Genomic DNA, 25,686 nt, shown 5'->3' with positions numbered 1-25,686 from the left:
CAAAACCCTGAAAACAGGCGCGGCCAGTCAGGCGAACAGAAGCGCAGGCCCCGCCCAGGCCTTGACCGGGTCTGCCGCGGTCCCAGGCAGTCCGGCCTCTAGAATGCCCGCGCAATTTCCCGCAAACCCGGAAGCGGACCTTTGGGGGTGAACGCCTAGAGCGCAGTTTCCGGTAGACCCGGAAGCCGATCGCATGGAGGAACTGTTTAGCAGCAGCGCGTGAGTTTCTTTTTGTCTATGTTAAGTCTAGGCTACCTCGTTCTTCTGCGCTTCTATACCCGGAATCTTAGGGGCGTGCAGACCTTGAAATCGCGGCACTGCTTCCCCCATCCCGAGTAAATTCAGACGTCCTTTGAGAGTCTGGGAGTCGCTTTCAGCGTGTTAAAATCACTTGGAGGCTGGTCCTGTGCCCGGTCTTTTTGTCAGATGCCCACGTAGACACCTCCTATCGTGGGCTTTTCCTGCTTCAAGTCCTTTAGTAACCCCTACACACGCCCCACACCATGTAAAATCCTCACTGTCCGTTCCCCCAGCCTCGCCCTTCTTGGCCGCTGGAGCTCAGCGCCCCAACGGGGCACGAGAGGCCGTGTCCTCTGCCCGGACCTGGTTTCTGCAGACTCCACCCCTCTTCTGACCCACTCCTGCCTTTTTCCTCCTTAATCTGGACCCTCTGTTCCCCAGGCCTCCCTTTCCTAGCCACTGGTTCTCCTGACCCCGAGTGTGGGGAGTGACTTCAGTCTCCTGACATCCAGTGTTCTCTCGAGCCAGCTTCCAGCCCACCGAAAATGAGCTCTTCCTATCCCCTCCCTGTGAATGTGTGGAGAAAAAAGATGGGAACGAGTCAGAGGAAATAGAGAAATTTTGAAAGAGAAATGAAGAATGAGAGAAACAATTAACAGACGGCAAAGTAGAAGGTGAGTGAGGGGTTCGCGGAGACACAGTGAAAGAAGGTGCCGAGAAAATAGCAGGGGGAGAAAAGTAACTAAAAATATAGACAAACCTGGGTCTGTAAAAGATGAAGTTCAACAAGATAGGGAAGGCTTCTCAGACGGAGAGTGGGGGAGAGGAGGAGGAATTTGGAGTCAGGTCAGATAGAGCAGCGTGGCGCTGGGACAGCCAGAGCGGGCAGCTGCTCACAAGGAGAAGAGAGGGAGAACCACAGCAGGGGGAGGCCTGGGATCTGAGGGTTGCCAGAGAGTGGGGACAGGGTTGTGTAACATCGAAGATCGAATTTAACAGGGTGAGCCCAAGGGGAGCCGAAATGTGGGAGGAAAGAGGCAGAAATATATGGAGATTAGGGACAGTGAAAGATTGGGCAGAAAGAGGAATCAAGAGGTGAAACAAGTTGTAAAAATGGATCAGAACAGGTGGGAGAGAAGGAATAGAAAGAAGAATGGGACAAAGAGAAGAGGAGGGACTCAAGATGAACACAATCCTAGGGGAAAATAAAGAGAAAAAAACAGCTAGGGAAAAAAGATGGGAATGAGAGAGATGTACAGAATGAGGGAGGGAAACAGTAGTGAGGAAAGAGGGGGACACTGGTTACAGATGAGTGGTGAGTTGATTGGAAATTATGATTGAATTGTGACATATTAATTTCTCTATAATATAAAATCTGTTTAAAACACATGAGGCTAGGGGCTGTGGCTCACACATGTAACACCAGTACTTTGGGAGCCTGAGGTGGGCAGATCACTTGAGGTCAGGAGTTGAGTGAGACCAGCCTGGCCAACATGGTGAAACCACGTCTCTAGTAAAAATACAAAAATTAGCTGGGCCTGGTGACCTGGGCCTGTAATCCCAGCTACTCAGGAGGCTGAGGCAGGAGAATTGCTTAATCCTGGGAGGCAGAGGTTGCAGTGAGCTGAGATTGCATCACTACACTCCAGGTTAGGTGACAGAGCAAGACTCCATCTCAAAAAAAAAAAAAAAAAAAACACAGATGAAGATGAGAATTGGAACACTATTTTTAAGGCATGTGTGTTTTATAATTTCTGGCATCAGAGGTTAGCTTCCACTTGTAATCTGTATTCTGCCCGGGGGCGGTGACTTGGCTCATTCAGGTGTGGTTCACTCTCTTTTTTTTGGATGGACTAGGGCGTGAGCGAGTGTATAAGATAGGAAAAACTAAAGTGGTTTTTGTGCTCACAGTGAATACAGTAAAGAGCATGCAACCCAGAATGCCTCATCTCTGCTCACCAAAATCATATGGGAATTACTTGTCACCAACAAGCAATTCTTCATCAGACAGCACCTGGGTGTTCTGTAATTTTACTCAGTTTAACTGGTTAGTGTAGGAACAATCACACACACATTTTGATCACTAGAGGTGAGGTATTCTCTTGGGTGTGAGAGTAGTAAAAACTGGTTTTTTTCCCGTCTCAAACAGTAAGGGCAAGAATTTTCCAATAGGCCCACCCACCTGTCTCTAGGACTGTGTTCTTACTCAGTAGTGACTGGGAATTGTCTGTCCCTGCTCCTGGCTGCTGCTGATGCTGAGACGGTGTGCCACAGGCCAGCCCCATTCACACTCTCCTGATGCCATGGTACCCCTCCTCCACAGTGTCATCAGTTTTTACTTCAAGGGAATTATTTTGGTCATTGTACCTAGATGGAGCTGTTGCCCATTAAAACACACACACACACACACACACACACACACACACACACACCCCTTTATTTTTCCCACTAGTTCATCCTCTAAAGAAAAAACAAAGTATTAGCTACATTTTTACTTGCAGTAAGTCTGCCTTTTCTGTGCTCCATGTAAGAGCACAATATACCAAAATCTTGTTTAAGCTGTCTATCACTCTTTCCTCCACTTCTTGCTTGACCCCATCCAATCAGGTTTTGACATCAACCATTCCTCTGCTCCTTTTTTTTAATCTGAGTCACCAGTGACTTCTCTGTTTCTAAATCTAGTTATTTTTTCATTTAATTTTTAGAGACAAAGTCTTGCTCTGTCACCCAAGCTGGCATGCAGTGGCACAGTCATAGTTCACCATAACCTCAAACCCCTGGGCTCCAGCAATCCTCCCATCTCAGCCTCTGGAGTAGAAGGACTATGGGCCTGTCCCTCTACCTGGCTGATTAAAAAAATTTTTTTTAGAGACAGTCTCACTACATTGCCCAGGCTGGTCTTGAACTTCTGACTTCTAGCCATCCTACAAACAAGTCCCAGCATGGTGGGATTAGAGGCATGAGCCCCTGTACCCTGCTTAAATCCGACTTTGAATTTTCCGTCCTCATCTGTCTTTTTCTGTCAGCAGCATGTTTCACAGCTGATCACTCTATTTTTTCTCAGCTTTGAAGATATTGCTCATATTTTTAAAAATCTGTTTAAAATTTTTCTCATCACTTTAGTATCTTATCAGTTACCTCTGCTGGTGTCTCCTGAAGTGTCTTCTCTGAATATGGAAATGTCACCCAATTTAGTCATTAAACCTGTTCTGTCTGCCCATACCCTCTGCTTTTCCTTTTGATCTCATCTATGGCTTTAAACACCACCACCCTGTCTCCATTTTCCCTCACCACCCACCCCTCTCCCCTGAATTCCAAAATCCTGTGTCCAATGGTGTTCTCAACATCTCTGCTGGGACATCCACAGGCATCTCTACCTCTACGTGTCCAAAAGAGACTTCCTGAACTCCCCCAAACGTGTTCTCCCTACAGTGCTGCGTAGCTCAGATGACAGATGCCTTGTATTTTCTGGGGGTTAACTAAACCTGTCAAAATGTGGTTAAAATATATGAGATACTATTTGTGTTTTAATTTCTAAGGTAAAGAATAAATGACATGTTTACTTAAAATGAGTGAGGAAATAGATTGTTTCAAAATTTCTTTTGATGTGTGGGAGAAAATATTTGAAGAGCTCAGCCCTGCATAATCTGCTTCCCCAGCACCTCTCTGACCTCATCTCCTGCCTCTGTTCTTCCTGCTCCCTCTACTGCAACTACACAGCCCCCTTTCCTTTTCCGAGAGCGTTTTGTATTTATAAAATAAGTGCTTGATCGAAGTATGATTTTAGGAATCACACAGTTTATTACCACATGAAGAATTTTTTTTATTTTTATTTTTTTATTTTTTTTTTTAGGTTCACAAAGTTTAAGAAAGGGAGAATAAAGTGGAAAAATCTCAGAGGGAATCCACTCAACAGATGAGGTACTTTAACTACATTGTAGGTGAATTCCAAAATGGTTAACATCTGTTTGCTGAGTTAGGCTAAATCAGGCCTATGTAGAAAGTCACAGTTTGAGGATTACCTCGGGGTGAGGTCTTCCCTTTTTGTGTGGCTGTGACACAGGAAGGATGTATGTTGATTCTAAGCCCTAAACAGCGTATTTTGGCATTCAGGATTCACTTCCAAAGAGACATATTATGCAAGGAAGCAACTCGGAAAACGAAAGAGAAGGAGTCAGGAATGGCCCTTACTCAGGTAAGGTAATATTCTCAGTGGATTGTTCTGTCTCTGTTTCTTCCTGAAGTGCCAGGCCTTGGAGTTGCTAATCTTTGACTCTGAAGCATCCTGCCTGACACGTTTGCTGGCACTTACCCATGGCTTCTTCCAGTCCCTTCATTTCCGCTTGAGATTTCAGTTCACTGTGACCCAGTGACATGAACTTGGGAAGAGTATGCACTGGGCATGGTCCTGGGGAGGGCTCACACCCAGACATGGATGGAGACGGGGTGTGGGTCCCGTGGTGTCAGTGCTGCTGGGCAGCAGGGATTGTTAAGGGATCACATCTGGATGCACTGTCAGTGTTCTGTGGACTAGAAATAGAGAAGCTGCGTGTCAAAGTTCCAGGTTCCTTTCTTTCGTTTTTCTTCTCTTTTCTTTTTTTTTTGGAGACAGAGTCTTGCTTTGTTGCCCAGACTGAAGTGCAGTGGCATGATCCCTGCTCATTGCAACCTCCGCCTCCCAGGTTCAAAGGTTTCTTCCACCTCAGCCTCTCGTGTAGCTGGGATTACAGGTGTGCACCACCACTCCAGTCTAATTTTTGTGTTTCTAGTAGAGATGGGGTTTCGCCATGTTGGTCAGGTTGATCTTGAAAGCCAGCCTGAAGTGATTCGGTCAGTTCGGCCTCCCAAAGTGCTGGGTTTACAGGTATGAGCCACCTCACCCAGCCACAAGTTACATATTAATGTGCGTGAGTATTTGGTAAATTCTGGAAAAAGAGTTCACAAAAGGGAAATATTTTCTGCCTGATTTTGGATTACAGTGGAAGCTACACAAGTGAGTAACTTAGTCAGATTATCTTAATGATCGGTAAAGTAATGGAATGTTTAGATGAAGACATCAGTGATAGTGTTTTATTCCCTTTATAAACTGTTCTTTGTAAAATATGAAATGAAGTTTAATGTCTTAACAGCAAGAGATTCAAAAGCATTTACAAATCTGTCACCTTTTCCCGTTTTTTGTCTCTGTCTCTGACTTGGTTCAGGGAGGACATTCTGTTGTCATTCTTAGCACATCCCTTCCACAGAGACTGGTGCTCCTGCAGGAAGTCTTGTACAGTTGCTGTGCTAGTCGAAAAAGGTTATAATTTTGCTTAGAGATTGCAGTAGAATTTCCCCTCCCCTCCCCTCCTCTCCCCTCCCTTCCCCTCCCTTCCCCTTTCCTTCCCTCCCTTCCCCTTTCCTCCCCTTCCTTTTCTCTCCTTTTTTCTTTTTTTTTTAAAAAAAGGAGATGGAATCTCACTATGTTGCTCAGGCTGGTTTTGTACTCGTGGGATCAAGCCATCTTCCTGCCTTGGCCTCCCAAAGCGCTGGGATTACAGGTGTGAGCCACTGTGCCCAGCCTAGAATTTCTTTCTCTCTAGAGAGGAGGAAATCATATTCTTGTACCACCAATTATTATGAATAATTTTTTTATTTTAAGCAATGAAATTATGTGTCTTTTTTAATAGGAAAAGCCCAAACAAACATGCAGCTTATTAACACAGTAAATACAAAGCATCCCATCCCCTGTCCAGCCTTCCACTCTCTCCCGTATCTCACTGGGGAGCCACTGTTGTCAGCTCTGTGTCAAGAGTCCCCTCAAGTCCTAGACAAATGTATTTATAGCTTTGTGATACATGCTTTTAAGTCCTCAGTGGTGGTTTTGTTGTGATATTTTATTCTAAAAGTTGTGAAAATGTGTGTGTTTTCATGTTAGGAAGATGGATTGCTTGCCCTTTACATCCTCATGTGAACGCTCTCTGAATTAGAAATCAGTCACCTCTCTCAGAAGTTCGAGACCAAGCTGGCCAATGTGGTAAAAACCCGTCTCTACCAAAAATACAAAAAATTAGTAAGGCCACACGTGGTGGCTCATGCCTGTAATCCCAGCACTTTGGGACGCTGAGGCGGGTGAAACATGAGGTCGGGAGTTCCAAGATCAGCCTGGCCAAGATGGTGAAACGCCATCTCTACTAAAAAATACAAAAATTAGCCAGGTGTGGTGGCAGGCGCCTGTAATTCCAGGTACTCGGGAGGCTGACGCAGAAGAATTGCTTGAACCTGGGAGGTGGAGGTTGCAGTGAGCTGAGATCACGCCACTGCACTCCAGCCTGGGTGACAAAGTGAAACTGTCTCAAAAAAAAAAAAATTAGTTGGGTGTGGTGGCTCACACCTATAATTCCAGCACTTTGAGATACCAAGGCAGGTGGATCACCTGAGCCCAAGAGTTCAAGACCAGCCTGGCCAACATAGTGAAACCCTGTCTCTACTGGTTAAAAAGAAAATACAAACATTAGCCAGGTGTGGTGGCGGGTGCCTGTAATCCCAGGTACTCGGGAGGCTGAGGCAGAGGAATTGCTTGAACTTGGGAGGCGGAAGCTGCAATAAGCTGAAATTGCACCACTGCCCTCCCCCTGCCCCCCAAAAAAGGAGAGAGAAATCAGGAGTTTGTGATTTCTTCTGCATGATGCCACGTCATGCCAGGCAGGGGCTCCAGCAAATGGGTGTCACACATTTTTCCCACGGGGCTCCCAGCGGGTTCACTTGGTGCTGGTGCTTCTCTGGGTGCAAGAACTTCCTGAGTGGCTTCTGGATTTCTCACAAAGGCAGTTGGCCTATTTATGGTTGAATTTGTGTCTCCATGGAGACAAAATGGTCTGTGGCTTCCTATTCCTGTATCTTGCTGATAGGACTCTTTGAGTATACTTGTAGATTTCTTACACAGGTCTGGAATGTCTTTAATTAGATGCCTTGTAGATTTACTAAGGGAGATGTAGGATGTTTCTTTGTGTGTATGTCATTGTATAAATAGTGCTGCTAAGGAAGGAAACTTGTTTTCAATATATTGTTCTTGGTGAATATGCTAAGATTGCATTCTTTTTCTTGATTACAGTCATGTCATTCATTAGTATTAACAGATCCAGCTCTTTTCTGACCCTTTTCTTTCTGCCTTGTCCCTCTGCTTCTTGTCTCTGCTTAGGCATCCCGTGCAGTGAGGATTGGCTGCAGCATAGACCAGCCCCCTTTTCCGTCTCTTAAAGTAGAGGAAATCTATTCCATGTTTACTGCTAATTAAGATCTTTCATGAGATGTTCTTGCTTAATATCATGAGGGATTTTTCTTGTTTTGTTTTCCAGTTTGGTTTTGGCTTGATTTTTTTTTTTTTTTTTTTTGAGACAGAGTCTCTCTGTCACCCAGACTCAAGTGCAGTGGCACAATCTCGACTCACTTCACCTCCACCTCCTAGGCTTAAGCAATTGCCATGCCTCAGGCTACGAAGTAGCTGGGATTACAGGTGTGTGCCACCACATTCGGCTAATTTTTGTATTTGTAGGAGAGACGGCGTTTCGCTATGTTGGCTAGGTTGGTCTCAAATTCCTGACCTCATGTGATCTGCCTGCCTCTGCCTTCCAAAGTGCTTATTGATATGAGCCACTATGCCCGGCCAATATCGAATAATTTCTTTTTTCTTTTCTTTTTTTTGAGACAGAGTCTCACTCTGTCACCCAGGCTGGAGTGCAGTGGTGCGATCTCGGCTCACTGTAAGCTCTGCCTCCCAGGTTCATGCCTGCGTCAGCCTCCCAACCATCTGGGACTACAGGCACCTGACACCACGCCCGGCTAATTTTTTGTGTTTTTAGTAGAGGCAGGGTTTCACTGTGTTAGCCAGGATGGTCTCGATCTCCTGACCTCGTGATCCACCTGCCTCGGCCACCACTCCCAGCCATATCCAATAATTTCTTAAGGTATAGGGTGATGAGGTATTTTCTTTGCCCTTAATATGTTAACTTAATATACTAATTTCCTGTAACATAACACCTTTTTATTAATGGAATAAATTAGTAAACTTCATTTAATTTTGTTAATACCTAAATAACAATATTTTAATGGACCAAACTATATTTATAGGCCAGAAGCAGTGACGTGTGCCTATAATCCTAGCTTCTTGGGGGAGCTGAGGCGGGAGGATCCATTCAGCCCAGGTTTGAGACTATTCTGGACAACCTAGTGAGACCCTGTCTAAAATTTAAAAAATACTATATTTTTGAATATGGATATTTAGTAGAGATTGGAGTTCAAGTTTCTGTGGTTTTACATGGTCTCCCATTTTTAATCGCCTACCATATGTTTATAAACTAAATTGGTACAATTTATACATTTTTATTGTTGCAAACATGCTGAAATACACATTAGGAAAAATAGTACTTACAAGTAGGCACAGTAGTTCATGCCTTTAGTTTCCCGCTTGGGAGACTGACGAGGAAGGATCCTTTGACGCCAGGAGTTCAAGGTTATGGTGCACTATGAATAGCCACTGCCATCCAGTTTGGACACTGTATTGAGACCCTACATCTAAAAATTGCCAACCAAACTACTGATGAAAAATATCATGTAAAAAATAGGTCACTGGGGCTGGGTGCAGTGGCTCATGCCTGTAATCCCAGCACTTCGGGAAGCCGAGGTGGGCAGATCAAAAGGTCAGGAGTTTGAAACCAGCGTGGCCAACATAGTGAAACCCCGTCTCTACTAAAAGTACAAAAATTAGCCAGGCGTGGTGGCACATGCCTGTAGTCCCATCTACTTGGGCAGCTGAGGTAGGAGAATCGCTTGAACCTAGGAGGTGGAGTTTGTAGTGGTGAGCCGAGATCGCACCACTGCACTCCAGCCTGGGCAACAGGGCAAGGCTCCATCTCAAAAAAAAAAAAAAAAAAAATAGGTCAGGGAGACAACAACTCTTATTTCAGCTGATGTGTGTAAGTGTATATGTGTACTAGTGTGTATGAGTGTTAGTGTGTATAAGTGTGTACATGTGGTGTGTGGATGAATGCACAGATGAGCAAGCCTGTGATTTTTATGAATGGCATGTCGTCATTTTATATACATTTTATATTTTTTTAATGAGTTCAGATTACGTCTTAAGTATTTACCAGGTTCAAATTTTTCTATACTATCATGCTAATGAGCTGATAGCTATAAGAATAAGAATGTATTATGGGGATATATAATATATTATATATATCCAGATATAATGACCTTTTAGGCAGTTTGGTGTTTTTAATCCTTGAACTTATTTTAAGTTTACTGAATTAGGTAAATGTCAATTTTCTTTTGATGCTGATCTGTTACTTAACTGTTTGATTCTTTAGGTTTGATTCTAATGTCCAGACACCTGGGATCCAGTGCTTACACTGCCATTTTTAGTCCTGACACCTGGGGGGAGTTTGTTAGAATATATGTGAAAGAGTTGTCTCTTCAGTAAGATAGGAACAGACCATTCTTTCTTGTTTTGTTTGTTTGTTTTTTTAGATGGAGTCTCGCTCTGTCACCCATTCTGGAGTGCAGTGGTGAGATCTTGGCTCACTGCAACCTCCGCCTCCCAGGTTCATGCGATTCTCCTGCCTCAGCCTCCCAAGTAGCTGGGATTACAGGTGTCTGCCACCACACCCAGCTCATTTTTGTATTTTTAGCAGAGACTGAGTTTCACCGTGTTGGCCAGGATGCTCTCAATCTCTTGACCTTGTGATCCGCCTGCCTTGTGATCCTCCAGTTCATGTAAAGCATTTAGAATAGTGCCTATCACATGGGAAGTGTTCCATTCAGCCATTGCTATTGTTATCACAGCTTTCAGATTTTGACCATTTTTTATTTTATTTATTTGTTTTTTTGAGTCAGAGTGTTACTCTTGTCTGTTGCCCAGCCTGGAGTGCAGTGGCATGATCTCAGCTCACTGCAAACTCCATCTCCCGGGTTCAAGAGATTCTCCTGTCTCAGCCTCCTGACTAGCTGGGATTACAGGCTCTCACCACCACACCTGGCTAAGTTTTTTCTATTTTTAGTAGAGACAGGGTTTTACCATGTTGGCCAGGCTGGTCTCGAACTCCTGACCTCAGGTGATCCACCTGCCTCGGCCTCCCAGAGTGCTGGGATTACAGGCATGAGCCACTGCACCTAGCCAAGATTTTGTCCATTCTTAAAAACTACAGTAGGTTGGGGCTGGGCACAGTGGCTGATGTCTGTAATCCCAGCACTTTGGGAGGCCAAAGCAGGCAGATCAGTAGGTCAAGAGATCGAGACCATCCTGGCCAACATGGTGAAACCCCATCTCTACTAAAAACATAAAAAAATTAGCCAGTCGTGGTGGCAGGTACCTGTAATCCCAGCTACATGGGAGGCTGAGGCAGGAGAATCACTTGAACCTGGGAGGTGGAGGTTGCAGTGAGCCGATATCATGCCATTGCATTCCAGCCTGGGCAAAAAGAGCAAAACACCGTCTCAAAAAAACAAACAAACAAACCCAAAACTACAGTAGGTTGTAGGTTGGGTGCGGTGGCTCATCCCTGTAATCTCAGAACTTTGGGAGACCAAGGTGGGAGGATGGCTTGAGCTTAGGAGCTCAAGACCAGCCTGGGCAACATGGTGAGACACCATATTTATAAAAAATACAAAAATAAGCCAGGCATGGTGTCGTGAGCCTGTAGTCCCGGCTACTCCAGAGGCTGAGGTTGGAGGATCACTTGTGTTTGGGAGGCAGAGGTTGCAGTGAGTCAAGATTGTGCCACTGCACTCCAGTCTGGGTGACAGAGTGACACCCTGTCTCAGAAAAAATACAAAACCACTGTAGACATCATGATCTCTGAAGACACCACTTGAATTGCATCTCAGGTAGATACTGGATATCACTTGGTGTCTAAAAGCACCTAACACTCCTATAGAGATCACCCTGGATTAAATTTTTGTTTGTATTGTCCAAAAATGAGACATCTACACTGATTTAAAGAATGCCTTAATTTCTTATGGAGAAGTATAATAAAACAACAATTACACAGAACTGGCTTAAGCATACCTTAATATGGATTTTTCACAGTGCTCACATCAGTGGAGTCAATCCTTAACAACTGTCTTCCTGTTCTGTGTGACGGTGAGTACTGCCTGCATACCCTGTTGCTGAAATGTGGATTTTCTTTTAGGGACCCTTGAAATTCATGGACGTGGCTATAGAATTCTCTCAGGAGGAGTGGAAATGCCTGGACCCTGCTCAGAGGACTTTATACAGGGATGTGATGTTGGAGAACTATAGGAACCTGGTCTCCCTGGGTGAGGATAATGTCCCTTCAGAAGCCGGGATCTGCCCTGGTGGATCTCTGCATTCATGTCGTGTGTGGGTCTTGGAAGCTCCTGCATTGCTTGACTGAGATTGAAACCTCATTGACTCAGAATTGAAAAGCTCTATTACACTTTCCGGACTTGAAATGTCCCCTTTTTTCAGGTGTTCTCCTCCCTTCACGATTCATCATTGGTGGCACCAGAGCTGAAGTATGCATGAAACCTTATGACAAACTTTAAAAATATCCAATTTCCTGTTTTCTAGCCCTGTGCTTTTGATTCTGTAGTTCTTGGAAGGGGGATCTATGTCTGCATGTTACAATATTCCCTAAGCGCTCAGAAAGAGGCAGGCAGTAGATGAATTTGTGAAATACATTTTTTTTTTTTTTTTTTTTTTGGTGACGGAGTCTCGCTCTGTCGCTCAGGCTGGAGTGCAGTGGCTGGATGTCGGCTCACTGCAAGCTCCACCTCCCGGGTTCACGCCATTCTCCTGCCTCAGCCTCCCGAGTAGCTGGGACTACAGGCGCCCGCCACCTTGCCCGGCTAGTTTTTTGTATTTTTTAGTAGAGACGGGGTTTCACTGTGTTAGCCAGGATGGTCTTGATCTCCTGACCTCGTGGTCTGCCCATCTCAGCCTCCCAAAGTGCTGGGATTACAGGCTTGAGCCACTGCGCCCGGCCTAAATACTATTTTTGACTTATTAGTAATATCCTCTCTCCTCCCTAAATATAGAGCTTGGACTTGGGAGATGCCACAGCACACATTTATTCTTTCTTTTATAAATAGGAATCTGTCTGCCTGACCTGAGTATTATCTCCATGTTAGAGCAAAAGAAAGATCCCTGGATTCCGCAGAGTGAAGAGAAAATAACAAACAATCCAGATGGCAGGGAATGCATCAAAGGTGTGAACACAGGTGAGAGCTCGGGTGGGCAGAGTGGAGGCCCCATATTTTTTATTTTTTGAGACAGGGTCTCACTCTGTCATCCAGGCTAGAGTGCAGTGGCAATCATAGCTCACTGCAGCCTTGAATTCCTGGACTTAAGGGATCCCCCTGGCTTGCTCTTCCAAAGTGTTGGGATTACAGCCATGAGCCACTGTGCCCTGCAAAGCCACCCTATTACATAGTATTTGGGAAACTCCCTGCAAATGGGAGAATTCTGTGGGAAAACAAAAGTTGAAATCTTGTGAGTTCTGAACAGATATTTTTCTTTATTTTCCTATTTCTTCTTGGAGATAGGATCTCTCTTGGGTCGCCCAGGCCAGAGTGTAGTGGCGTGATTACGGCTTGCTGCATCCTGGACTTCCTGGGCTTAAGTGATTCTCCCACCTCAGCCTCCTGAATAGCTGGGACTACAGGTGTACGCCACCATGCCTGGCTAATTTTTTGTATTTTCTGTGGAGATGGGGTTTCACCATGTTACCCAGGCTGGTCTTGAACTCCTGGGCTCAAGCAGTCTGCCTGCCTCAGCTTCCGAAAGTGTTGGGATTATAGGTGTGAGCCACCATAACCAGCAAAGTGTGTTGTTTAATTGACACATATTTGTGGATCTTTAAATTTTTCTTCTTTTGTCTGGGCACGGTGTCTCATGCCTGTAATCCCAGCACTTTGGGAGGCTGAGGCAGGCAGATCACTTGAGGCTAGGAGTTCAAGACCAGTCTGGCCAATATGGTGAAACACTGCCTCTGCTAAAATAACAAAAATCAACTGGGTGTGGTGGCAGGTGCCTGTAATCCCAGCTACTCAGGAGGCTCAGGCAGGAGAATCGCTTGAATCCAGGAGGTGGAGGTTGCAGTGAGCCAAGATTACGCCATTGCACCCTGGCTTGGGTGATGGAGTGAGACCCTGTCTCAAAAAAAAAAAAAAAATTTTTTTTCTTTTGTTAATTTCAACATTACCTGCCTCCACCTCCGGAGTAGCTGGGATTACAGCCATGCACCACCACACCTGGCTAATTTTTGTACTTTGAATAGAGATGGGATTTTTCCATGTTGGGCAGGCTGGTCTCGAACTCCTGGCCTCATGTGATTATCCTCCCTTAGCCTCCCAAAGTGCTTGGGATTACAGGTGTGAGCCACTTCACCCAGCCCAAAACATTCTATTTTAAATGTTAACAGCTTATCTTTGATTAGGTACCCAAAGCTCTGCTTAACAACTGTGTTCTCGCTTTCTGTTATTACTGGCAGAAATTAATCCTATATATTTTATGTTCCCATTAACATATGTTTTTAATGCTGTTTAAATGAGAGTGGTTTCTTTTTTTTTTTTGAGATGGAGTCTCCTTCTATCTCCCAGGCTGATCTCGGCTCGTTACAGCCTCTGCCTCCCTGGTCCAAGTGATTCTCCTGCCTCAGCCTCCTGAGTAGCTGGGATTACAGGCACCCATCCCCATCCCCAGCTAATTTTTGTATTTTTAGTAGAGACAGGTTTTTTCCATGTTTGCCAGGCTGCTTTCCAGTTCCTGACCTCAAGTGATCCACCTGCCTTGGCCTCCCAAAGTGCTGGAATTACAGGCATGAGCCACTGTACCTGGCCTGATTGTGTCTTTTAAATTGTAGGAAAGAATTAAAAGTCAAGTTACAAATGAAAAGTGCAACGATACATGTTTCTGTATTTGATCATTTGTTGACCTTTTATGATGAGCTTTTTATTTTTAGGGGATGGAGTTTTTCTCTGTTGCCCAGGCTGGCATGCAATGGCAGGATCTTGGCTCACTGCAACCTCTGCCTCCTGGGTTCAAGTGATTCTCCTGCCACAGCCGCCCGAGTAGCTGGGATTACAGACACCATGCCCAGCTAGTTTTTGTATTTTTAGGAGAAACGGGGTTTCACCATGTTGACCAGGCTCGTCTCGAGCTCCTGACCTCAGGTGATCCACCCATCTTGGCCTCCCAAATTGCTGGGATTACAGGCATGAGCCACCGCGCCCTGCCTATGATGACCTTTATGTTTTCTTTTGGGTTAAAGATACTATCCAGAGTGCTTTCATTTCATCTTGAATCCTCGTTTCAGCATTTCTTCTTGGACAGGTCTAGAATACTAATTAACTTCCTCAGGCTTTCTTTAGGAAAGTCTGAAATTCGCCTTTATTTTTGCAGGTGAGATTTGCTAAGTGTAATATTCTTCATTGCTGTTTTGCCTGTTTTTCTTTAAGCACTGTCAGTATGTCACCTCACTGCCTTCTAGCCTGAAGATGTCTGCTGGAAAATACATATAATCTGACAGTTTCCTATTGTCTGACAAGTCTCTTTTTTGTTGCTACTGTCAAGATTTTGTCTTTGTCTTTTTTTGACTTTTGATAATTCATAGTATGTCTCTGTGTGAATGTATTTGGGTTAATTTTAGTTAGAATGGTCAAGTTTCTTTTTTTTTTTTTTTTTGAGATGGCGTTTCACTCTTGTTGCCCAGGCTGGAGTGCAATGGCACGATATTGGCTCACTGCAACCTCCCCCTCCTGGGTTTAAGCGTTTCTCCTGCATCAGCCTCACAGGTAGCTGGGATTACAGGCACCTGCCATGATAGTCTCTTTTTCATGCATTGTTTTCCTGATTTCATTTAGTTGTCTATCTCATCTATGTTTTAGCTCGTTAAGCATCTTAAGACAGTCGCTTTCGGCTGGGCGCGGTGGCTCAAGCCTGTAATCCCAGCACTTTGGGAGGCCGAGGCAGGCGGATCACGAGCAGGAGATCAAGACCATCCTGGCGAACACGGTGAAACCCTGTCTCTACTAAAAATACAAAAAAAAAAAAATTAGCCGGGTGTGGTGGCGGGTGCCTGTAGTCCCAGCTTCTAGGGAGGCTGAGGCAGGAGAATGGCTTGAACCCGGGAGGTGGCGGAACTTGCAGTGAGCCAGAATTGCGCCATTGCACTCCAGCCTGGGCAATAGAGTGAGACTCCATCTCAAAAAAAAAGTTGCTTTCAATGTTTGTGAAGTAATCAGAGGGCTGCCTTTTTCTAGGTCGGGTTTGTGGAAAAAAATTTTTTTAATTATAATTTTAGCCATATTTCCATGTCCTTATGTAGGCTTTGTAATTTTTGTTTTAGGTTTGCTAAAACAACCACTTCTTCCAGTTTTTTTTTTTTTTTTTCTTGTTTGACAGAGTCTTTGTTGCCCAGGCTGGAGTGCAGTGGTGTGATCTTGGCTCACTTCAACCTCCACCTCCCAGATTCAAGTAATTCTCTTGTCTCAGCCTCCTGAGTAGCTGAGACTCTGGGCGCACACCACCACACCTAGCTAATTTTTGTATTTTTAGTAGAGACGGGGTTTCACCTTATTGGTCAGGCTGGTCTTGAACTCCTGACCTCAGGTGATCCACTCACCTCGGCCTCCCAAAGTGCTGGGATTATAGACATCAGCCACCATGCCCAGCCGGGTCTCTAACTACTGACCTCAAGTTGTCCAGCCTGCCTTGGTTTCCCAAAGTGCTGGGATTACAGGCATGAGCCACTGCACTGACTGTTCCAGTTCTTTTGTCTAAGAATTGTACAGGGTGAGACCTTTACAAATCAACGTGTTGTAAAGGATGTGGGTGCCACCTGCATGGACCTTGGGGGACTGAACAAAAGGAGCGAACGTGGGAATAAAAGACAAAGACAATAGAGTATATTTGGAAGAAAGGGTCAGGGGGCTCCTTGCTTCTAGTAAACAAGGGCCCTGAGCTTTAGAGCCCTTCACAATTTATTGGGTAAAGGATAGAGGGAGAAGGGGGTGGTGGTTGTCAGTCAGTGGCTTGATTTACAGCAGGCTTGCAAGACTGCATTCTTTAAACAATAGGCTCAAGATGTCCCAGTAGATAATGAGCACAGCACCAGGGAATGATTGCTTTCAGCAAACCTTCTGGTGGCAGGCGCAGTCATGAGTTTGCCCGCATCCTGCATTCATGATAAACAGTTTGCTGTTTGGTCATAAAGCCTCCAATGGAATGCCGAGTTGGTCACATCTCTCGGGCCATCGGCTCCCTATGTCTTCCCCTTTGTGTTTATGTATTGCTGTTACAGATTTATCTAAGCATTGGCCTACCTAAAAGTTCTATTGGAAATAGGGGGTAGGGAGAATAAAAGCAAAGGTTTCTGTAGCTGTAGCCAGGAGCCATGTCTCTGCTGAAGCATTTGCTCTACAAGCCATAATTCTTCAGCCTCTCAATTGCCACGGGGAATTGAAGGAAGAATCTCCTTGCAGGGTTTGGTAAAGATGTGTAAGTTTGATAGGTGGCAATACCTAGCATCAGGTGTAGCCAATTAATATCTCTTAGTAATTGTTGAAAATCATTTAAAGTCTATAATGTGTCTTTACCAAGAACTGTTTTCTGAGGCCGTACACTCCTCTCTGTAACAATATTTCCTTCATAATGGTATGGGGAAGTTATTTGCACTTCCTCTGGAACAATTTTGGGATTCCATTTAACAAGAGCTTGCATTACATCTCTGAATAATTGATGTAAAATTTGATCTGTAGGAGCAGCCAAAAGAATATCGTCCATAAAATGAATGATACACGCAGTGGGAAACATATTTTGAGGCTCCCCTAAAGCTCTTCCCACAAAATGCTGACATAATGTAGGACTGTTAAGCAAGCCTTGAAGTAAAACTTTCCATTGATAGCAAGAAACAGGTTCTCTATGATTAACAGAAGGCACAGAGAAGGCAAATTGAGGCTTATCCTTCTCCTGTAATGGTAAAGAAACAATCCTTGAAATCTATTACTACAGGAGGCCAGTCTGTGGCTGCCGGGGAAGGTAAAACCCTGCTGGAATGCACCCATTGGTTTAATTTGTGCATTAATAGCTCTCAAATCATGCAGCAATCACCATCTTCCAGACTTTTTTGGAATAACAAATACTGGTGAATTCCAGGGACTGACTGCTGTATATGTCCTGCGTTCAATTGTTCTTTTACCAACAGTTGAAGTCAATCTAGCTTCTCCTGTGTTAGGGGCCATCGATCCACCTACACAGGTTTGTCACTAAGCCATTCTAATGGTAAGGCAGTGGGCGGAGGAGAAATATCAATGACCCCTGTCAGAAATCCTGACGTCTTAGCCCTTTTCTGTTTTTCCAGTTACTGATAACGGATTAGGGTTTCCTCGTAGGAATTTCCCTAAGCCTTTTCTACTCTGTTATCCCATGTCCTTCAACATTTTAAATCCTGGGTTACCAAAGTTTTCATTCGTAAGTCTCATATTCCATGCTGTAAGTCTTGATCCTGTAAATTGATGGCTGTATTTGCAACATAAGGCTGGAAAGTACGTGCTTGTCCATCCGGACCAAGACAAGGTAAAATCTCAGCACTCTGTTGAACACTTTTAGCTGCTCCTCCCACTAGGGATGTGGAGGTTAGTCTCAGAGACCATGCTGGGCGCCAGTCTTTACTGGATATTACTGACACATCAGCTCCTGTGTACATTCACCCATACAATTTCTTTCCTTTAATTTGTACTACGCAGGTGGGTCTGTTAGAGGCTGTAGGTTGGGATAGATTTCCCATGTAATTGTGCTCCCAAAGCCTTTATTTCCTCGTTTCTCGTTTTGTGAAGACAGGTGTAATTTGCAGGGACTAAGCAATAGCTGAGCAGTATATTCTCCCAGTTCAAAAACCCAAAGATCTTATAACATTAAAACTACTTGAATTTCTCCTTCATAATCGGAGTCAATCAGTCCTGGGACTACAGTGATGCCTTGCAAGTTAAGGTGGCTTTTGCCTAAAATTAGTCCCATGTATCCTGTTGGTAAATGTCCCCAAATGCCAGTGGGAATTTTGGTAGGTTTGTCTCCACCAACTACTGTTATTTCTCTGACTGGGAGATCTAATCCTGTACTTCCTGGTGTTTCTGGGGTGAGGGAATCAATGTTTCTCCTGGGACCCACCCCTGAAATGGGGTTGTGGTCTGAACTAAGAATGACCTCATTGAGGTGCCTGGGTCCAGGCCCCCTTCTTGTTTCCCAACCTGGGGGGCGGGAGGGGGGGGCGGGGTGCCATTCTGATGAAATCTTGAGTGGCACTGATTAGCCCAGTGATTTCGTTTGTTACAGTGAGGACAAGAGTCCTGCCGTTTTTTCCACTGGAGGGGGCCACTGCATTGTAAGGTCCTTTCTGTCCTGAAATCTGGTGGCATTCCTTTTTTCAATGTCTGGTTTTTCTGCAGGTATAACATTTTTCCACTTTAGGGTTTGATCCTTTGCTGCTTTTAGATTTGTCAAGTACTAAATTAGCCATGCTTCAGCTAACATTGAAGAGCGATGAAGCTCAGTTCCTACATCCTGACAAGCTCTGATAAAATTTCCCACGTTTTTTGTACACTTTACAGGTGCCAGTGCACATTTACAATCCATGTTTGCCTTCTCAAAAGCTAAAGTTAAGGTTAACATTTCGGCGGCAGCAGTGTGAGGAATTTGACGCTTCACTGCCTCTTGTAATCTTGCAAGAAATTGCGCATAGGGCTCCTACAACCCTTGCATGATATGCAAAAAGGATTGTACTGGGACTCCCTCTTCTGGAATTGTGACCCATATGTATTTAGCAGCCTGTGAACACTGCTGATAAGCAGGATCTGGGAGTGCCATTTAATGTTCCAGGTCTGAATAAGGGTCATTACCCAATAGCATATCCTCTGTAATGTCTCCTTGACAAGCGGCAAGATTCTGTCTAGCTTGGTCTGCACAGTTCTTGCTAGTTTAAATTCCATGTCAGATATGCACTAGCAGACAAGTTTGAGCCAAATGTTTTACATGAAAAAGTAGAAGGCACATAGCACCGAATACGGATTCTAGCAATCCTGAAGTGAGTGAGTTCAGTATTCCATTATTAACTACAGTCGTTTTTAATTCCTTCAACAACTAAACTCTAGCAGGGTATTTTCATGAATAAACTGGTGCAGATTGGATCAGGCCTGATGGAAATAGGAAAAGTGCAAGGTCCTAAGGGCTCTCCAGCTGTGGCAGCAGACTAAAATTTTTTGTACTGGGGTCTCTATTTCTGCTCCCGAAGGAAGTGGTACAGTTGTTCCTGTAACTGGAGGGGGTGGTAAAAACCAATTTTTATCTTCCCTCTCCTGTTTTTTATTTTCAATTGGATCTGTGGGTGGGACAACAGATTCAGATTTTTAGACTCAACCTGCTGCCCAGCAGAATAATGAGATAATGGCAGAACAGTACAAAGTAGACTCCACGTGGAGAAGACAGAAGAATCAACTTTAAGACCTTTATGATGAGCCTTTTTTAATCCTCCTCTGTCCTAGTTTTCCACATCAAGAGCGCCTGCCTGCCTGTGGAAACCATGGGTTATGCATAATAATCTCCTACAGAGGCTTAATGTCTGTGAATTAACCTGAGCTCCAGACTGTCTCAGTAGATTAAACAACTGCACATAGTGTTTTTCTTCAGCAGACAAATTCTGCCCCCTGTTACCCTGATTCAGAAAACTTACCGTTCCCAGTACTTTAGAGCAGTGACCTTGTATCGCTCTTAGTACCTCTTTAGGGCACTGACCTTATATCTGCTGCCAGCATACTCATCCAGGGTTCCGCGTTCACCTTGTCAATTTCAGTTCCTCTGCTCCAGCAGAACCTTCTTTGTGTCCTCAAAGTCCTGTGTTCGGAGGCCACTTGTAAACATCCTTGGAGTCCCTGTTCTGGGTCACCAGTTGCCACCTGCACAGACCTTGGGGGACTGAACAAAGGGGGCAAATGTGGGAATAAAAGACAAAGGAGTATATTTGGAAGAAGGGGTTGGGGGCTCCTGGCTTCTATTAAACAAGGACCCTGAGCTTTAGAGCCCTTTGCATTTTATTGGGTAAAAGAGATAGGGAAAGGGGGATGGTGATTATTGGTCAGCGGCTTAATTTGCAGCAGGCTTGCAATACTGCATTCAAACAATAGGCTCTAGATGTCCCAGTAGATAATTTCAATGAGCACGGCACCAGGGAGTGATTGCCTTCAGCAAATCTTCTGGTGGCAGGTACAGTCGTGAGTTTGCCCACATCCTGCATTCATGATAAACAGTTTGCTGTTTGATCATATATTCTCCAGTGGAATGCTGAGTTGGTCACATCTCTTGGGCCTTTAGCTTCCTACATGTGGGAACACTCAGTCCTTTTCTGGGGATGTGATTTTTCTGGTTTGTGGAAGTACCATTATTAATGTCTATGCAGCTGCTCTAGGCTTTACTGATTTTCCCTAAGAGGCTCATCCCTGCTTCTTCCCAGAAGCTTTCAGTTTCTGTTGTATTTCTCTGCTCATAATCTCTTTCAGATTTACCCATAATTCTCTTGACTTCTGCAGATTCCCCACTGCTCCAATGCATCACCTCAGTTCCTTCTGTTTTCTGCACTGCCAGCGTGATATACACAATATGCTGAAACTCCTACCAATGTCTGAGTCAGGTGAGGCAGAATCTGGACCCTCTGTCGGACACTAAAGATGCCATTATCATGGGTTGAAGTTCCATTCTTTTCTTTCTGTTTTAGAGAGGAGCTCTAAATTGGGAAGTAATGCAGGAAACAAGCCTTGTAAAAGTCAACTTGGATTCACTTCTCAGTTACATCTGAATGATCTGCAGCTATTTAAAGCTGAAAGGAAAATTTCTGGGTCTAAGCATATTGAAAAACTCATAAATGACAACTCCTCAGTTTCACTGCTTGAAAAAATTTCTTCCAGTGTCAAATCCCACCTTTTAAATAAACATAGAAATAATTTTGATGATGCTCCATTACTTCCGCAAGAACAGAGAGCACACATTAGGGAAAAAGTTTATAAATGTAATGAGCTTGGCCAAGTCTTTAGAGCATCTGCAAGCCTTTCTAACCATCAAGTAATCCGTAATGCAGATAATCCTTACCAGTGCAATGAATGTGGCAAGGTCTTTAGTTGCAGTTCAAAGCTTGTGATACATCGAAGAATGCATACTGGAGAGAAGCCTTACAAATGTCATCAATGTGGCAAGCTCTTTAGTAGCAATTCAAACCTTTCACAACATCAAAGAATTCATACTGGAGAGAAACCTTACAAATGTCATGAATGTGACAAGGTCTTTCGAAGCAGTTCAAAGCTTGCACAACATCAAAGAATTCATACAGGAGAGAAGCCTTACAAATGTCATGAATGTGACAAGGTCTTCAATCAAATTGCACACCTTGTACGACATCAAAAAATTCATACTGGAGAGAAACCTTACAGTTGTAATAAATGTGGCAAGGTCTTTAGTCGCCATTCATATCTAGCAGAACATCAAACAGTTCATACTGGTGAGAAACCTTACAAATGTAAAGAATGTGGCAAAACATTTTCAGTGCGTTCCAGCCTCATAACCCATCAGTTAATTCACACTGGAAGGAAACCTTACAAATGTAAAGAATGTGACAAGGTGTTTGGGCGCAAGTGTTTACTGACCTCTCATCAGAGAATTCATACTAGAGAGAGACCTTACGGATGCAATCAGTGTGGCAAGATCTTTAGTCAGAAATCAGACCTTATACGACATCGAAAAATTCATACTGATGAGAAACCTTACAAATGTAATAAATGTGGCACAGCATTTAGAGAGTTTTCAGACCTTACTGCCCATTTTCTAATCCATAGTGGAGAGAAACCTTATGAATGTAAAGAATGTGGCAAAGTCTTCAGGTACAAGTCTTCTCTAACCAGTCATCGTAGAATTCATACTGGAGAGAAGCCTTACAAATGTAACAAATGTGGCAAGGTCTTCAGTCGTAGTTCAAACCTTGTATGCCATCAGAAAATTCATACAGGAGAGAAGCCTTACAAATGTAATGAATGTGGCAAGGTCTTTAATCAAGCATCATACCTTACAAGACATCAAATAATTCATACTGGAGAGAGGCCTTACAGATGTAATAAATGTGGCAAAGCATTTCGAGGGCGTTCAGGCCTTACTGCCCATCTTGCAATCCATACTGAGAAGAAATCTCATGAGTGTAAAGAATGTGGCAAGATCTTCACTCACAAGTCTTCCCTCACCAATCACCATAGAATTCATATTGGAGAGAAGCCTTACCAATGCACCCTGTGCATTAAGGTCTTTAGTCACAATTCTGACCTTGCACAGCATCAGAGAATTCATTCGTGAGAGTCCCTACAAACTGTGTATGGCAAACCATCATCATGAATTCTAGCATTAATCAACATCAGAGGGTCCATACTAACTGGAAATCATAAATGAAATGTATGTGACACGGACTTTATCAGGGCCTGCCAAATCACTAGACATCACCACATCACTGTGGAGGATGAAACCACACAGATGAATTGTGTGTACTCGGGCCATTATTCAAGGACCATTACTGTAGAATACGGATAGGATTTACACAAGAAGTAACTCAATCTCTGGTTCTCTGATATTAATCTATGATATTGCATTCTGCAGAATGCTAAGTCAAAATATGTTGATTCTCATGACATGATGTATATCAAAGGTGCAACGGTATGTAAATGGCCAGTTTTATTCAGGCTATAAAAAATTAAATTTTTTGGGACCTGTAGAAAAGGCTACTTTATGACTTTAAAATCTCTTCACGTGCCTTCCATACAGGCCATTCACTGTGGTCCCTGGGAAAGAATCAGTAGGATGACAGGGCTGACTTCATTAGCTGAGGATTATTTCTATCCAGTTTCCTGATGAAGAAGGACATTGCCTTTTCAGATTAAATGTTGTCTGATTTAGAGAGCATGGAGAAGTGGGCAGAGTAACATAAAACTCTGATGACCATCATCATACTGTTGCAGTCAACACACTTTGTCTCGACCTAAGTGCACAGTGCTTCAGTTTCTACCAACTGACCATGAAATAGAGTATGCCATGATCTTAAGGCATGGGTTATTAATGGGAAGAAAGTAATAGGTTGCTAGTGTCTGATTATATAGTAGAAATAATTGAAGGAAAAAGGTAGACGCTTTCTCCATTGAATAGCAGTAGCTGCTGTTTAGCAAAGACTGATGAGAAATAGTCTTTTTTTTTTCCCCTCCCCGTGAGATAGAGTCTCACTCTGTTGCCAAGGCTGGACTGTAGTGGTGTGTTCTTGGCTCACTGCACCCTCCGCCTCCTGGGTTCAAGCAATTCTTCTGCCTTAGCCTCCTAAGTAGCTGAGACTACAGGTGTGTGCCACCACACCCAGTTCATTTTTGTATTTTTTGTAGAGACGGTTTACGTTTACCATGCTGGCCAAGCAGGTCTCCAACTCCTGACCTCAAGTGATACGTTCACCTCAGCCTCCCAAAGTGCTGGGATTACAGGCATGAGCCACTGCACCCAGCCTCATTTTTGAAATGAAAGAACAGATACCACAGTTGAGTGTTTAATCAAAATGACCAGATCAGCATATTCTTTTTTTATATGACACAGAGTCTCACCCTTGTCACCCAGGCTGGAGTGCGGTGGCACAATCTCGGCTCACTGCAACCTCTGCCTCCCTGGTTCAAGCAATTATTCTGTCTCAGCCTCCCAAGTAGCTGGGATTTCAGGTGCGTATTTTTAGTAGAGATGGGGTTTCACCACGTTGGCCACACTGGTCTCGAACTCCTGACCTCAGGTGATCCATTCCCCTCAGTCTGAAAGTGCTGGGATTAGAGGCATGAGCCACCATGCCCAGCCAAATCAGCATATTCTTGAGTAGAATTCACATTTAGTTCTTGGCATTATAAGTTGCAACTGTTTGATTTAGAATGTATGTAGCTCTCATGTTCGTACTAATAAAGTTTCATTTTTCCTGAGTGAATCATGTCTTTTCTACCATCATAATTTCATCCCACCTCAGGAAGATGGATACTCTGTAGCACACAGTAGTGCACCATTGGGATTTTAAGATTGGAGCATCCAGAGCAAGTTTTCTGGTTGTGAAATGAAACAACATGTCCTTTGGGTACATGTCCTTAGGTAAATGTGAATATGAGTAATCATATTTAGTACTTGAATGATTGTGTCTGTACTCTGCCCTAGAATGCTTCTGTGGGTACAGTGAAAATCCCATAGCAGTGCAATTCCAGCATCCTATACCCTCAAATGTGTTCATCGCCATTGGCGAATGTTCGCTGTATCATATTTCTATGTGCCTTTTTCTTGTGTGCCAAATTAGACCCATGGCACACACTTTCATTTTTATGAAGCAAAAATACAAATATGACAAATATGAGATAAAAATGTGGGGATAAGGTTAAAAATAGTGTAACAATCTCTTTTTTGTTCTTGTGCTCAGTGACATAATTTGAAATTATTAATGTTCATAAATTTCCTCGTAAGGGTGGACACACAGAAAGGAATTGTGTTTTGCTTTGTTTGATATTTTAACTTGGAACTTCATATATTCACCCTCACAAGCTTTGTGGTAATTTGAACTTTTGCTCACTCCACTAGAACCTTGAAAAAAATTTTTTTTAGAAATTGAGACAAGGTCTTTTGCACAGGCTGGAGTGCAGTGGCGCAATTAGGGTTCACTGCAGCCTCAACCTCCCCGGCTTAAGTGATCCTCCTACCTTAGCCTCATGACTAGCTGTGAATGCAGGCACACACCAACACACCCAGCTAATTTTGGGTTGTTTTTCGTTAAAGATGTTTCACAATGTTGCCCAGCTGGACTGCAACTCTTGGGCTCAAATCACCTCAGCTTCCCAAAGTGTTAGGATTACAGGTGTGAGCCATGCACCTGGCCTCCACTAGAACTTGTTTGACGTCCACCTAAGGTTTGACTTGAATATTGGGAATCTCTGTCCCTGGATGAAGTGCAGTGGCGTGATCTTTGCTTACTGCAACTTCCACCTCCCCGATTCAAGCGATTCTCTTCCTCAGCTTCCCGAGTAGCTGGGACTACAGGCACACCCAGATAATGTTTTGTATTTTTAGTAGAGACAGGGTTTCATCATGTTAACCTGAAGGGGTGGCCTTCCCCTCCACACCTGTGGGCGTTTCTCGTTAGGTGGAACGAGAGACTTGAGAAAAGAAATGAGACACAGAGGCAAAGTATAGAGAAAGAAAAAGTGGGCCCAGGGGACTGGCACTCAGCTTACAGAGGACCCACGCTGGCACCGGTCTCTGAGTTCCCTTAGTATTTATTGATAATTATCTTTACCATCTTAAAGATAAGGGAGTGGCTGGACAATAGGATCATTGTAGGGAGGAAATCAGCAGTAAGACATTTGAACAAA

General features: G+C 43.9%; 1 protein-coding gene across 5 annotated transcripts; it reads left to right on the top strand.

Annotated features, from left to right (window-relative positions):
• Positions 1-112: 112 nt before the first annotated feature.
• Positions 113-24,263, top strand: ZNF528 (zinc finger protein 528). Of its 5 annotated transcripts, XM_007997863.3 has the most exons (7): positions 113-219; positions 682-914; positions 4,094-4,161; positions 4,354-4,435; positions 11,406-11,532; positions 12,328-12,456; positions 21,000-24,263. In XM_007997863.3, exons 3-7 carry the CDS (start codon positions 4,157-4,159, stop codon positions 22,616-22,618), a joined length of 1,962 nt encoding a protein of 653 aa, XP_007996054.3. In that variant the 5' UTR covers positions 113-219; positions 682-914; positions 4,094-4,156; the 3' UTR covers positions 22,619-24,263. The 5 variants fall into 5 exon arrangements, with proteins under 5 accessions (XP_007996054.3, XP_007996051.3, XP_037847324.2 ...); XM_007997860.3 differs by lacking the exon at positions 4,094-4,161; XM_037991396.2 differs by lacking the exon at positions 4,354-4,435.
• Positions 24,264-25,686: the final 1,423 nt, after the last annotated feature.

The sequence above is a fragment of the Chlorocebus sabaeus genome, chromosome 6, assembly GCF_047675955.1.
Source record: "Chlorocebus sabaeus isolate Y175 chromosome 6, mChlSab1.0.hap1, whole genome shotgun sequence".
In the NCBI taxonomy this organism is placed as follows: Eukaryota; Metazoa; Chordata; class Mammalia; order Primates; family Cercopithecidae; genus Chlorocebus; species Chlorocebus sabaeus.
This window is presented reverse-complemented; position numbering and strand designations above follow the sequence as displayed.